Source organism: Pan paniscus, chromosome 6 (assembly GCF_029289425.2).
Source record: "Pan paniscus chromosome 6, NHGRI_mPanPan1-v2.0_pri, whole genome shotgun sequence".
NCBI lineage: Eukaryota > Metazoa > Chordata > Mammalia > Primates > Hominidae > Pan > Pan paniscus.
In genome coordinates, this window is record NC_073255.2 from 82406779 (window position 1) to 82422229 (window position 15451).

The 15451-nt window shown below is 41.0% G+C and overlaps 1 protein-coding gene across 5 annotated transcripts in view; it reads left to right on the forward strand.

Annotated features, from left to right (window-relative positions):
- The window catches only part of LOC100969148 (S-adenosyl-L-methionine-dependent tRNA 4-demethylwyosine synthase TYW1), a 246532-nt gene that overhangs the window by 116765 nt on the left and 114316 nt on the right, over nucleotides 1-15451 (forward strand). For all 5 annotated transcript variants that reach the window (XM_034964192.3, XM_055115061.2, XM_034964194.4 and 2 more), the window contains one exon: nucleotides 7368-7503. In XM_034964192.3, coding sequence (XP_034820083.2) covers nucleotides 7368-7503 — 136 coding nt within the window. The remainder of the gene's footprint in view (nucleotides 1-7367; nucleotides 7504-15451) is intronic.

The window sequence follows — 15451 nt, forward strand, 5'->3', positions numbered from 1 at the left end:
GGATGTTTCTCCTAAACAATTATAGATGATTGTTTAGCTTCACAAAGCCACCTCAAGTGGCATTAACAGCTAGGGCAGACAAGAAGCTCACCAATAAATGGAAAAGGAAAAGCTGGGCCATGAGATGTCATAGGGGACTTTGAAAAGCTCCATCGTATTCCTGGGAATCTCCAACCCCACTCACACGATCAGGGCTGTGGGCATGCCAGAGAAGACTTGAGAAGGCCCTGTGCTTTTGGTTCTTACTGAGTAAGCAGGCAGCGAAAACCAAGGCAGAGTTGCAAACTGCCTGCCTGGGTGATGAAGGCATCCCCTAACAAAAACACAGAGCCCCTCGACAAAGGCTGGGAGGCTTACCAGTTGGAAGCATTTAAGGATATCTCTGTCCATTAATGAGCTGACCACTAAGCTAACCAAACAGAGACTTCAGTGGCCAAACACAACAATGAATATCGAATTTACCAAATTATTTCAGCAAAAATAAACACAACAAACAGCAAAAAAGAAAACCAAGAAACGAACAAAACAATATTCCCAAAACCAAAGTAACCAACCAAACCAAACAAACCTGGGTTGAGAGGTATCTGATTTCCAGAGTTGCCACTAATGATATTTAAAGTAATAGCCAGGCGTGGTGGCTCATGTCTGTCATCGCTTGAACTTCGGGAGGCTGGGACGGGAGGATTGTTTGAGGCCAGGAGTTTGAGACTGGCCTGGGCAACATAGTGAGACCCTGTCTCTACAAAAAATTAAAACATTAGCCAAGTGTTTTGGTGCATGCCTGTAGTCCCAGCTACTGAGGATGCTGAGTTGGGAGGGTTGCTTGAGCTCAGGAGTTCAAGATTGCAGTGAGCCATGATCATGCCACTGCACTCCAGCCTGGGGGACAGAGTGAGACCTTGTCGCAAAAAATAAATAAAAAGAAAATGTCTAGTGTTTAAAGAAACCGACAAGATATACAAAGAAACAAGAATGTGGCCTATACACATGAAAGGAAACAGAATAGAATCCATCTACAAGGAAGCCTAGATGTTGGACTTACTAGACAAAGATTTGACATTGGCTATTTTAAATGTGTTCAAAGAACTACAGGAAAGCATTTTCTTATCTTTTTTTTTTTCCAAGACGGAATCTTGCTCTGTCACCCAGGCTAGAGTGCAGTGGCACAATCTCAGCTCACTGCAACCTCCGCCTCCCGGGTTCAAGCAATTCTCCTGCCTCAGCCTCCTGAGCAGCAAGGGATTAAGGCATGTGGCATGTCTGGCTAATTTTTGTATTTTTAGAAGAGACAGGGTTTCACCTTGTTGGCCAGGATGGTCTTGAACTCCTGACCTCAAGTGATCTGCCCCCCTCGCCCTCCCAAAGTGGTGGGATTACAGGCGTGAGCCAACACACCTGGCCAGAAAAGCATTTTCAAAGAAACAAAAGTATGAAAATGATGACTCATCAAATAGACTATCACTAAAGTCTCTCAGAGACCCATGGGGCACCTTCAGGCATGCCAACATATTTATAAAGGGAATTCCAGAAGGACAGGAGAGAGAGAAATGAGAAGAAAGAATATTTGAACAAATAATGATCAAGAACTTCACAAACTAGAATTTGGGAAATTCACAAATATGTGGAAATTAAACAACACACTTGTTAAATAACCAGAATATCAAAGAGAAATCACAAAGTACATTCTTTCTCTGTAGTTGTTAGAAAATCAAAGAAAGGTACGGGCGTGGTGGCTCACACCCATAATCCCAGCACTTTGGGAGGCTGAGCCAGGTGGATCACCTGCAGTCAGTTCAAGAACAGCCTGGCCAACGTGGCGAAACGCTGTCTTTACTAAAAATTCAAAAAAATTAGCTGGGCATGGTGGTGGGTGCCTATAATCCCAGCTACTCTGGAGGCTGAGGCAGGAGAATCGCTTGAACCTGGGAGGCAGAGGTTGCAGTGGGCCAAGATTGTGCCATTGCACTCCAGCCTGGGTGACAGAGCGAGACTCTGTCTGACAAAAAAAAAAAAAAAAGAAGAAAGTGCAAAAGCTCTTTATGTATTGATATGGAATGATTTCTACAAGTTCACAATCTTTTACCCCTTGTGCCCAAAAGTGTTTCAGAATTTTAGAAAGACAATACAGTGTATCCACTGTATTTTATGGTATATCTCCAGCACCCTAGAGCCACACACATGTAATTAGTTCTACAATAAAATATGCTTAGTCACAGAAATGGAAAAATTAGGCCAGGCACAGTGGCTCACGCCTGTAATCCCAGTACTTTGGGAGGCCGAGGCAGGCAGATCACCTGAGGCCAGGAATTTAAGACCAGCCTGGCCAACATGGCGAAACCCCATCTCCACTAAAAATACAAAAATTAGGCAGGTGTGGTGGTGCGTGCCTGTAGAACCAGCTACTTGGGAGGCTGAGGTAGGAGAGTTGCTTGAACCCGGGAGGTGGAGGTTGTGGTGAGCCAAGATCATGCCCCTGCACTCCAGCCTGGGTGACAGAGCAAGACTCTGTCTTAAAAAAAAAAAAAAAAAGAAAACAAAACAAAAATTAAGAATACAAACAGCTTTGTAAGTCAGATTCTACTTCGAGGTAAGTATGTCTCCCAACTTAGAAAAGCAACCTTTCGGTTATTAGAGCTTTTTGGATTTTTAAATTGTGGTTAAGAGGTTGTTGGATTGGTGATAAGTGGGAGGCACAGGGGAGCCAGATGCAGAACGGTGCGCTGTGCTGGCTTTTTAATCCATCCATCACACTGGAGCCACGTGACTTTCATCAGCACTGATCTGACTGTGTCACTGGCTACATAAAACTTCAGTAAGCCAAACCTAACCCTGGCAGGACATGAGACCCGGCTGCAGGCATCCCCGAATTCCATTTGCCATGTTAGAACCATGGGGGATAGTTTGTGATTCCTTTATCCTGCTGCATCTCACAGCTGCAGGCCTTTGCATTTCTTCTTCGGACATCCCTGGAAATGATCTCATTCTCTTCCTGATGAACTCTGTGTCCTTCAGAGATCAGCTTTGACTTTGACCTTGTTACGTCTTTTGTATGATTTTGCCAAGCAAAATCAACTCACTCCTCCACTTATACCCATTACATTTTCCCCACCTTAGTCATGGCGCTGTGTGGTGGGACTCTCATCCATCTTCTGTTCCCTCCAGAATGTAAATATTAAGGGCTGAGCCTCTTGGCCTCAGTGTCCAGTTCATAGTAATCCCTGAATAAATGTTGAATGAAGTGCATAAGCCCCTGAAAAGAATTAAGTTCAGAATTTCTTCCTGAGGACTTGTTGTTTTGGCTTCTCTTAGGACTTTGCAGTCAGAATCTGCATTTCACAGGTCATCCATATTCTCTTGGATTTTTCATTTATGGAATACCGTTTGTTACATGTAACCGCTGTGACTTGAACACTGAGCCACACTGTGGATTTTGCCATCATGGTGCAGAGTTAGGAGAAAGGCTCTGGAGTCATCTCTGGACTTGAATCTCCTTGACACTTACTGTTTTTCTTTTCTTTCTTTCGTTCTTTTTCTTTTCTTTTCTTTTTTTTTTTTGATGTGGAGTCTTGCTCTGTTGCCCAGGCTGGAGTACAGTGGCACAATCTCGGCTCATGCAGCCTCCGCCTCCTGGGTTTAAGTGATTTTTGTGCCTCAGCCTCCTGAGTAGCTGGGATTACAGGCGTGCGCCACCATGCCTGGCTAATTTTTGTATTTTTTAGTAGAGATGGGGTTTCACCATGTTGGCCAGGCTGGTCTCAAACTCCTGACCTCAGGTGATCCTCCTGTCTCAGCCTCCCAAAGTGTTGGGATTACAGGCATGAGCCACTGTGCCCGGCATGATGCTTATTCTTTATAGATCCTTGCACACGTTACTTAACCTTTTGAACCTCAGCTTCATCGTCTCTAAAATGGGCATAAGTAGCAACTGCGTGGTCGTTTTATTGTGAGGATTCAGTGAACCGATCAAGAAGGGTAAAGCACACAGCAGAGTGTGCCAGCTCGCTGAGTGGTAAATAATTCTCTCCTTCTCTTTCACCCTCCTCCCCTCTTCCTCCTGAGCTATTTGGCTTGATCTGACAGCCTCAGATTGTCTTAGAGATTTAGGTTTTAATATCATTGCTTGTTTGGGTCACTCTGCTTATTTTTTTTATCCCAAGGAGGAGCTTCAAAGTCACTGTTTACTTGAATTTCTTACAAACATAAATCTCTCTCCCTTTTTTTTCCTGCAGATATGTCAGGCCTCATTCTACCTTTTGAGCCTTGGAAGGTAGAAAGAGGCCTGATAATCTCTACAGAAAGGCAACATGGGAGAGGGATTTTTATGTTCATCAGCACATTTTTATATATGATAATTCTTCACTCAGAGATTTAAAATTAAGATGAAGGGTCCTTACAGTACTCACATCAAGAATCCTGGGGCATTTGTACAGAGGATTGGGCTTAAGGTTGTCTATCTTAAATATTGTCTGTTTTTGGGAGAGCAGAGGATATCCTTTTTAATTACTCCCAGCAGTGCTGTTGAGATTCTCAGATACAGGAATTATTATGATGATTTTGATGATGTAAGACTCTTGCTTTTTGGGAACATTTGTTATCTCTGTATAGAATAGAGACAGATAAGTGACTCTACTGGGAGCCTCATTATCTCTTCTGGGTGAATAGAGACCAATGTGAGGCAGAAATAAGATCCCTAAAGCTCAGAAAATATCTCCAAAAGTCTCTTTGCTAATTTTGAGCCCCTTAGAAATGAGCTCTGTAATTCCTGGGGACCTTTTCCTCTTCTCCATTCTTCCTCTGCTCCTTGACGAGAGATCTGTAGACTTCCTTGAGTGCAGCATCTCAGACATCTGGTATTGACTAGAATTCCTTATTGGACTTCCTTGAGTGTAGCATCTCAGACATCTAGTATTGGCTAGAATTCCTTATTGGTAGTGTCAGTGTCCAGGGCTTCCTATTTTGTAAATGATAGAGGTTTGTAAAAGGAGTATGGCCTTTGGAATGTGCTGTTCATAATCTTAAGTAGTTATGGAAGCATAGTGAAAAGGTCAGGGCAGTTCTCATTTTGCATCAGGAAGCTTTTGACAAAGTCCTGTTAGTTATCAGATGATGATAGCCAGCAGTAACCATTAAGACAGTCCTTTTTTTTTTTTTTAAAATAGAAGTCCAGTTAAGGAAGCATAGCTTGTCTTTTATTAAAGAGGCACTCAGCAAAGGGGTGATGAGACAGAATGCTGTTATTACTGATGCTTTTGTTTTACATTTTCAGTAATTAACGTGCTTTGCTCAGTAGTGACACATTACCTGAACTTTGAAGGATCCCCTTAGTATATCGGTATTGCAGAGGCATTAAAGCAATGAGAGCCTGCCGGGATCTTAATCACCTCTGTCCTACATTTGGTCAGAGCCTCTCCACTTTCAACAGAAGTGAATAGAAGTCTAGACACTTGTGATTTTTCTATATATCACTAAGCCACATCATTGCAAGCATCTGTTTGGCCTATATTCCCTTAAAAATTCTGTCTGCTGAAATCAACAATATCTCCTAAAAAGTAGCTTTAATATCTGCCTGTGTGGCTGGATAAAAAGAAAAACAGGATTCTTGCTCTTCAAGATCTTACACTCAAAGATTGATAAGGCTGCTACTGATACATATATAAAGCACATAAACCATTATAAAGTGGTGAATTGTATGGCATGTGAGTGATATTTTCATTTTTTAAAAATGCATGGACTTTGAAACAAAAAATGCACAAAACTTCTAGGTGGTGGAAATGTGGAATAAATTGTGGAATCCTTATAGAAAAAGAATATTGGGAGAATTTGATCAGAAGATGATTAAGGGGGAATTTGTTTCTTCTAGTTCTAAATTTACTGAAGAGAATGAATTATGAGACCTATTTGAAGAGAGAACGGGAGAGGCTTTAGAAAAAGTACAGTCTAGGCCAGGCACAGTGGCTCACGCCTGTAATCCCAGCACTTTGGGAGGCCAAGGTGCGTGGATCACCTGAGGTCAGGAGTTCAAGACCAGCCTGGCCAACATAGTGAAACCCCTTCTCTACTAAAAATACAAAAATTAGCCGGATGTGGCACGGTACACTTGTAATCCCAGCTACTTAGGAGACTGAGGCAGGAGAATCACTTGAACCCGGAGGCAGAGGTTGCAGTGAGCTGAGATTGCACCACTGTACTCTAGCCTGGGTGGCAGAGGGAGACTCCATCTCAAAAAAAAAAGAAAAGAAAAGAAAAGAAAAAAAGTATAGTCTAGGTTTAATGTATAACTTGCAAGAAATCTAGTAGGGTCGGGTGCAGTGGCTCACGCCTCTAATTCTAACAGTTTGGGAGGCTGAGGTGGGTGGATCGCTTGAGCCCAGGAGTTCCAGACCAGCCTAGGTAATGTAGTGGGACCCCTGTCTCTACAAAAAAAATTTAAAAATTAGCCGCGTATGGTGGCACATGCATGTGGTCCCAGCTACTTGAGACACTGAGATAAGAGGGTCACTTGAGCCTGGGAGGTTGAGACTGCAGTGAGCTGTGATTGTGCCACTGCACTCCAGCCTGGATGAGAATGAGATCCTGTCTGGGGATTGGGCCGGGGGAAAAGACCTACTAGAAGAAGGACCTACTAGAAATCTAGTAGGTAGGAATGAAATTATGAAATGAGGCAGTGAATTTGAGAGAAGCGGAGAATGAGTGGTATTCATGGAAACTGATTGTAAAGGCAAGGAAAATAAGAATGCGTTTTTTTCTTCTGTGTAAGTATGAGGTTTCTACTGTTTTAGGTCTGCACTACTTAAAGTTCCCCAAATGGATCATTGTTTGCCCACCCAAGGCTTGACATGAAACCCAGTCCCGCTTATGGAAGCATAGGTGTGACTCTGCGTCCTTTGAATAAGGCCTGAGCTTTTGGGATTGTTTCTTGTTCCTTAGAAGACTTCCGTCAGTGATTGATGGAGGGAGGTGGCCCAGCAGCACAGACCCCATGTGGTTGGCAGAGTGTGTGGGTGGGGGGAAGTTAGATCAGAGAGCCCCTCTAATTGTGCTGGGCTGATGCTGTCAGACCTGAAGTTAGATCACATTTTGTTTATTTTCCATTCAAACTTAGTATTTGAAGAAGGACCAATTTTAAGTAATTCAATATTTTCAATGTATTAGGGATGGTTTCCAGTCATTTAAAAAATAACCAGAGGCCGTCCCATTTTGTCACATGATTAAAATCATTAGTTCAGTCTTTTGGGGGAAGTGGAAGTCTCTAGACCCAGTGAAGTGTTTAATCCCCATGTCTATTACAGATTGCAGGTTTTATATCATGGAAAGCCTGATAGAGGAATAATTTTTCTTTCTTCTTTTAAAAAAAAAAAATTACTAAGGAACCTCGAGCCGGTTACTCAGCTGTATGTCAGTGTGGATGCCAGTACCAAAGACAGCCTGAAGAAAATCGACCGCCCACTCTTCAAGGATTTCTGGCAGCGATTCCTTGACAGTTTAAAAGCCTTGGCAGTCAAGGTAAGAATTATGACATCTTAAAAATAAATAAACAACCCTCAGGTGTGTACTGAAGTTAAGAAGAAAGACAGATGGAAGAAAAGAACAGAGGTACTTTTTCCTCTTTTCTCTTTAAAATAAAAAAAGATGAAATATAGCGTTCAACTTTTTAGAGACTTCCTTCTTCAAGGAATTTTGAACATTTACTATTTGTTAAATAATTATTGAGTTCCTCTTAAGTTTGTAGCACAATGCTTTGTATGTATCATTTGCCTTTTATTCATTTAAGGAGAGAGGTATATATACTCCCAAAGTTAATAACAGTTGGTCCTGGAACCAATTCCCCATAGATACCCAACCCGGAATCTATGGAAGATTGGTCGTAGGACTCCCCATGGGTACCAAAATCCACAGATGCTCAAGTTTACATAAAATGGCATAGGCCAAGCATGGTGGTTCATGCCTGCCTGCAAACCCAGGACTTTGGGAGGGCGAGGCAGGTGGATCACTTGAGGTCAGGAGTTCAAGACCAGCCTGGCCAACATGGTCAGGCCTCATCTTTACTAGAAATACCAAAAAATTAGCCAGTTGTGATGACATGCACCTGTTATCCCAGCTATTTGGGAGGCTGAGGCAGGAGAATCACTTGAACCTGGAGGTGGAGGCTGCAGTGAGCCAAGATCATGCCACTGCACTGCAGCCTGGGTGACAGAGTGAGACTCCGTCTCAAAAAATAAATAAATAAATAATAAAAATAAAATGGCATAGTATTTGCACATAATCTACACTTATCTTCCTGTATACTTTAAATCATCTCTACATTACTTATAATATGTAGTACAATGTAAATGCCATGTAAGTGGTTGTTATACTGCATTTTAAATACTTGTGTGATTTTTAATTGTTTTATTTTTTCCAAATATTTTTCATCCATGGTTGGTTGAATGTGTGGAAATGGAGCCCACAGATATGGAGGACCGACTATACGTAACCACCTTAAAAGAGGCGTCTACAGGCCAGGTGTGGTAGCTCACACCTGTAATCCCAGCACTTTGAGAGGCCAAGGTGGGCAGATCACTTGAGGTCAGGAGTTCAAGACCAGCCTGGCAACATGGCAAAACCCCGTCTCTACCAAAAAACAAAATACAAAAATTACCTGTGGTCCCAGCTACTCAGGAGGCTAAGGTGGGAGAATCACTTGAGCCTGGGAGGCAGAGGTTGTAGTGAGCCGAGATTGCACCACTGCACTCCAGCGTGGGTGACAGTGAGACCCCTATCTAAAAAAAAAAAAAAAAGGGGGGTCTGCAAATAGTATACATTTAAATATGAAGTTAATTTTCCTGAATTTCTAGAACCACATTTCCTAAGCCATCAATAGCCTCAGAATGTTCACATTGAATGTCATTTTCTGCAAACATTTGGCCTTTCTTGTGTGTTTTCATATGGCATACTTACCTTCCTTTTCTTTTTCACCTAAAGTAACCATCTGGTTCTGCTTTTCCATTAATCCTCCTTCCTTCCTTCCTTGCTTCCTTTCTGTCACTTTTCTAAGCGTTCTTTATGCCTTCTTGACATCTGACTGATAATGACAATCACCCCAGGAGCTTAAAAAAATGACAGTTTCCTGGTCCTCATGGCATCTGAGATCTGCTTGTTAGACATCCCAGGCGTCATTTGGTATGCAGCCAGATATGGGAGTCACTGTCCCAGAAAACTTGCCTTTCTCTCCTGTGCCCAGCGCTTACTTTGACATTCCTAACCCATCACTGTCTGGCCTCGATGTACATTTCCTGGCTCATTTTTCACCGTATTCCCCAGGAGGGCCATGCTTCCCTGCTTACGTTAACCATTTCTGCACATGTACCCACCACCTTCTCCCTTCTGAGTCTTCGGTTACTGTCTCCCCAGATTTTGGAAGGAATGTTCTTTCTTTCCATTCTTTGACTTGTAGAAATTCTGTGCACCTCCTAGACCCAGTTTTGTGATTACCATACTGCAAAGTCTTTTCTGATTACAATTAGCTGCCCCTTTTTCCCTTCCTAAGTTTTATATCTATTAAAAAACACTGTTTTTCTTCTGTTTTGTCTTAGCTGCTCTCTCCTGAGCTGGATTCCTTCCTTATGTCTGAATTCTGCACAATGTCTAGCATAGTACACTTTAAGGTATTTGATAAATGCTTCCATTTTTTTCTTGGAGACTGGGTCTTGCTCTGTCACCAAAGCTAGAACACAGTGGCACCATCATAGCTCACTGGAGCCTCCAACTCCTGGGCCCAAACGGTCCTCCTGCCTCAGCCTTCCAAGTACTGGGACCACAGGCACATACTGCCATGCCTAGTTAATTTTTTAATTTTTTTTTTGTAGAGACAGTCTCAAACTCCTGGCCTCAGGCAATCTTCCTGCCTTGGAAGTGTTGGGATTATAGGCATGAGCCACTGCTCCAGGCCTGATAAATGTTTCTTTTTTTCTTTCTTTCTTCTTTTTTTTTTTTTTTTTGAGATGGAGTCTCTTTCTGTTGCCTAGGCTGGTTTGCGGTGGCGTGATCTTGGCTCACTGCAACGTCTGCCTCCCGGGTTCAAGTGATTCTCATGCCTCAGCCTCCCCAGTAGCTAGGATTACAGGTGTGTACCACCATGCCCGGCTAATTTTTGTATTTTTAGTAGAGATGGGGTTTCACCATGTTGGCCAGGCTGGTCTCAAACTCCTGACCTCAAGTGATCCGCCTGCCTCAACCTCCGAAAGTGCTGGGATTACAGGTGTGAGCCACTGCAACCAGTCTGTTTCTTAAAAGAATGAATGGGTGGAAACTCAACAGAGATTTGTAAAGTACCATATGTGTTTTACCAGTTGTCCAGCTGATTAAATCTTTGTGGGTTTCTTTTGCTGTTTTATGCCCAAAGTTAAATCCATGCCTTCTTTGGTTATTAATACTGATGTTATTTAAGAAATACGAAAAGGCCTTACTTTAGTTTCTAAGCGGTCTTGGATTTACATAGCATAAAAATTAGAATGGATTTAAATGGGAGTTAAACAGCAGGAGCTGGCAAAGTCAGGCCCATCTGACATTGTTATCTAGGCTGTGTTCTTTGAGTATGGAAGATGACAAGGAAACATTAACACAATAGCTTAATAGTTTACTTCCTGTCTTTGGTCAAAATGTTCCAAAAACTGAATTCTTACCTCGAAGTCACTAGCCTTTGGGTGATGAATTCAATTGTAATTACTCTGGGTTTGCTCATGACAGTAATGCAGTAACTTAAAGTTAGAAAATAATTTCAACCCAGGAGCATCTTAAATAGAAGTCATTATTGTCTCTATGTAATTCTTGTTGGAATGTTTCTTTGGGCAATTTAAACTGCCCACACATTAGGGCAATGACTTTCTGAGCATTTTGTAGCAATTAGAGTTGTTGTTTCTTGTTCTTGGCATTGTTTTTGTTGCCTTGTGAGAGAAGATCTGTGGCAGGATGCTGCTCTTAAAAATTTTCCTTTAAATTGACTCAAGCTGTTACTTCCTTCTGAATGTCTGATCTTATAAGACATAGTAGATGCTATTAAGAAAGATTTGTTTTGCTGTTGTTTAGCACTTAAAACATATATTTTGTAGTTATATGTGTTAGCTAGGGTCAAACATAAAAACTCAAATGCTGGCTGGGCGCGGTGGCTCACGCCAGTATTCCCAGCACTCTGGGAGGCTGAGGTGGGCAGATCACTTGAGGTCAGGAGTTCAAGACCAGCCCGGCCAATATGGTGAAACCCCGTCTCTACTACAAATACAAAAAAACAATTAGCCAGGAGTGGTGGCAGGTACCTGTAATCCCAGCTACTCGGGAGGCTGAGGCAGGAGAATTGCTTCAACCCAGGAGGCGGAGGTTGTAGTGAGCCGAGATCGCACCAGTGCACTCCAGTCTGGTCAACAAGAGCGAGACTCTGTCTCAAAATAAATATATTACAATAAAAAATAAAAACTCAAATGATACCAGATTACTATAAATAAGAGTGTTATTTCAGATATTTTAATTAGAACATCCATACTGTTATCTTCTGTTATTTGATTAGACTTTTACTATGCCTGAGCAAGGAAAGGCATTTGAAGAGAATTTCTTAAACTTTATAAACAAAAAATTTTGATTTGTCCCAAGATTTTCAGCCTATTTCTGATCTAGTACTACCCAAAGAAGAAGGTAGCATATTTTGTTTTTAACTCTTGGCAAGTACAATGTTTACATTTCCAGATCTTTATCCTTTGTCAAAATGTTCCTTTTCAATATGAGGAGAGAAATATATTGGTACTTGAGTATGTGGGCTAAAAACCAATTCCATCGAGATACCAGAGTAAAAAATGTGTTAGCTTCAATTTCCGTCCACGATAGCTACTTGTCAAACAGTCCGTTTTTTAAAAAAAGAGAAATATATCTTATACAAGAAAACGCTGCCAGCTTTTAGCAGTGAACTTTTATCAGCAATGTGACCAGATGTGTTTCTGCTGAACTATGATTATGCCAAGGTCAAGATCCAGTAGTAAACTGAACTATTTAATTCTTCTCTCTGTTTAAGTAATAGCATTAACATTCTTGAAACCTCATATTTAAAAAAAGAAAAATGACCAACATAATTTCTTGCATTGCACGTCAACAATGACCATTGGCCCTCTCTCTACAGATGTTAGGATACTCTGACCTGACATCATTATCTAAATAATGGTTGTTCCATTGCTACGAGGGGCTTATTGTACATTGATGAGATAGCCCTCTATCTAATATTTAAATAAACCAATTTATGTATGTGGCCAATTTGCAAATTAAAAAACAAACATTTCACATTTGGCCTTATATCAGGTTATAAAAATATTATGTGCTGCTTATGGCAATTTGGGGGAAGTAAAGAGAAATACAAAGAAGCAAGGAAAGAAATTACCTATAATTCCAGGACCTTAACACAGTAATTAACATTTGAAGTACTTCTACTTAATCCACTGGGGGAGGGCATGCTTTTTTGCAAATTTAATTCCATCTTATTTGTTACTTTTGTTTTTGTTTAACATCATGTCATAAGTATTTTTCCTTGTCATTACACTTCTCTGTGATGGTCATGTTAAAGACAGTGTAGTCATTCATCCTGCTCAGTTTCCTGCTTGTTGGCCAGTAGTAGGGAGCAGCAGGAGTGTGTGATGTCCCGGCATCCTTCTTCCCATCCTAGAGGCCTGACAGTCACATTTTCTGTCCTTAGCACACTGAGGACAAAGTCTCAGCTACTCCTGAGTTGCAGCATGCACATTTTGTCACTTTTGAAAATTTTGAAAATTGAATGCAGCCAGAGATGACATGTTACATTTAATTGGTGGCATTGAGACTTTCACAAAGGAGAAGCGTAAGATAATGGTACATTAAATCATGGCATGGCCTTTAACCTAGAGTTTCTTGTAGTCAATGAAATATATCTTCTTCTTTCCTTTGCTTTAGGATGAGCTCGTCTCCCTTTCATGGTTCTGACAAGTTTCCCTTCTTATTGACCTATTTTGTTTATTTCTACCTCTCATCATCAGTGCCAAAGTCTATTCTTGAGCCTTAACCCATCTGGCTAATCTGGATATCTGTTTCCTACCACTTTTTTGAAGGCTTTAACTTTCATGTAAACCGTGGGACCCCTATCCACAGGCATAGATCCCCCAGGGCTGATTCCATTCAGCTTGGATTTAATGCCATTTTACCCTGCTCTGCTTAGCTAAAATGTTATCCTGCTTTCAGCCACTTCTGAAATCAGACAAGACTGCTGTGCTTGATTTGTGCAAATATGTTGTCTAAAGCCAGTGTCTGCAAGCTGGCTAACTCCTTAGTAAACTGGTTCCCTCCAGACCTTTTAACTAATATCGTTTTAGAGAAATGTAAGTGTATTGCATCTTAGGTTCGTGTTGAGGCATCAGGTAATGTCTAGTGGATAATAGCTTCTATGGGTTTGGAGACTCAGGAGAACATTGGGGAAGGAATACCGGGTGTAGATCTGAAAGTCATCTCTTTAGCAACGGATTGTAGTTAAAGGCAAGTAAGCAGATGGGATGACCCAAGAAGTGCCTAAAGAAGGCAAAGAGGGAGTCTGCGGGTGTTGAAGCTTTCAACGTGAAGCACATAGAGAATGAGTCTGGGAAGAATTTGATAAAGATACTGGTTGAATTCCATGCAACTCAAGGAAACAGTGAGTTTCCAGAAAGATTACGAAGTAAAGGTATGACAAAAAAGAAAACAGCTTTACCAGTTGGTCTTTAATTACTATGTCAAAAAGAAAGTATGGTGCAGTGTTTTGTGTGGAAGCCATTGTATGGAGGGATGAATGGGAAAGATGGAAATGGGGAGAGTAAATAATAGATCTGAATGTAACGAATACTGACCTTTTGAACCAAGAGTACCAATAATGAAGTCAAAGGCATTTCCTTTCATCAGCTTAAAGAATTGCATAGCATATCTGCTAAAAACTTTACATTTAGAACATAGATATTGAAGAAAATGACTCATACTTTACCAGAATTCAAAGGTAAACAGTTACTATACTGCATTACATCTTCTACGGTTTTTATGCATGTTCATACATATGTGTCTGTATTTCACTTATAAAATTGAAATCATGTTGTACATATTTTTGCAACTATATATATGTTATTAATTATTATTATTTTTGTGGAGATGGTGGTTTCCTTTTGTTGCCCAAGCTGGTCTTGAACTCCTGGACTCAAGCAATCCTCCTGCCTCAGCCTCCCTAGTAATTGGGATACAGATGTGCTCCACCACACCTGGCTAAAAATTTTTTTTTTTGAGAGATGGGGTCTTGTTTGTTGCCCAGGCTGGTCTTGAATTCCTGGTTTCAAGTGATCCTCCTACCTTGGCCTCCCAAAATGCTGGAATTACAGGCATGAGCCACTGTGCCTGGCCTTCAACTATTTATATAGTTTATATGTTGTGAACAACTATGCCAACTTTTATCATCGTAGATTAATTTTGCCTGTTATTGACCTTTTAAATTTATTTTTGTTTTGCTTGTTTTTTAACTTTATATAAATGAAACGATTGTTTATGCCTTTGTGTCTGATTTCTCAACATTATAATATTATAATAACATTCAACATGGTGTTCAGAGATTCCTCCATGATTTTGCAAGTAATAGTGGTTCTGAATACAAGTCCAGATACAGGTACTGAATATATCTTCTCCCAGTCTGTCTTTACCAGTTTATTTATTTTATTTTATTTTTTTGAGGTGGAGTTTTGCTCTTGTTGCCCAGGCTGGAGTGCAATGGCGTGATCTTTGCTCACTGCACCCTCTGCCTCCTGGGTTCAAGCGATTCTCCTGCCTCAGCTCCTAAGTAGCTGGAATTATAGGCATGCACCACCATGCCCAGCTAATTTTATATTTTTAGTAGAGATGGGGTTTCACCAGTTTGGTCAGGCTGGTCTCGAACTCCTGACTTCAAGTGATCCACCCACCTTACCCTCCCAAAGTTCTGGGATTACAGGCGTGAGCCACTGCGCCTGGCCTGTCTTTGCCAGTTTAAACTCTTAATATTGCTTGATAAACAGAGCTCTTCATTTTAACAAAGTCTAGTTTATCACTTTAAAAAAGTATATGTTTAGTGCTTTTTCTGTCCTATTTGTGAAATCTTTGCCCACCCCAAGGTCATGAAGATAGTTTCTTATGTTTTCCTCTTTCAGAAGTGTTGTTATTATTATTTTTCAATTTGGTCTGTGAATCATCTGAGATTAATTTGGGGGTATTGCATAAGGTAGGGGGTCTGGATTTTTTTTTTAATGGACTTTATATTTTAGAGCAGTTTTAGACTCAAAACAAAATTGAGCAGAGGGTCCAGAGATTTTCCATATCCCCCCTATTCCATGCATGCGTACATTACTTCCTTATCAACATCACCCACAAGAGTGGCACATTTATTATAACTGATGAACCTACATGGATCCATCATTATCAG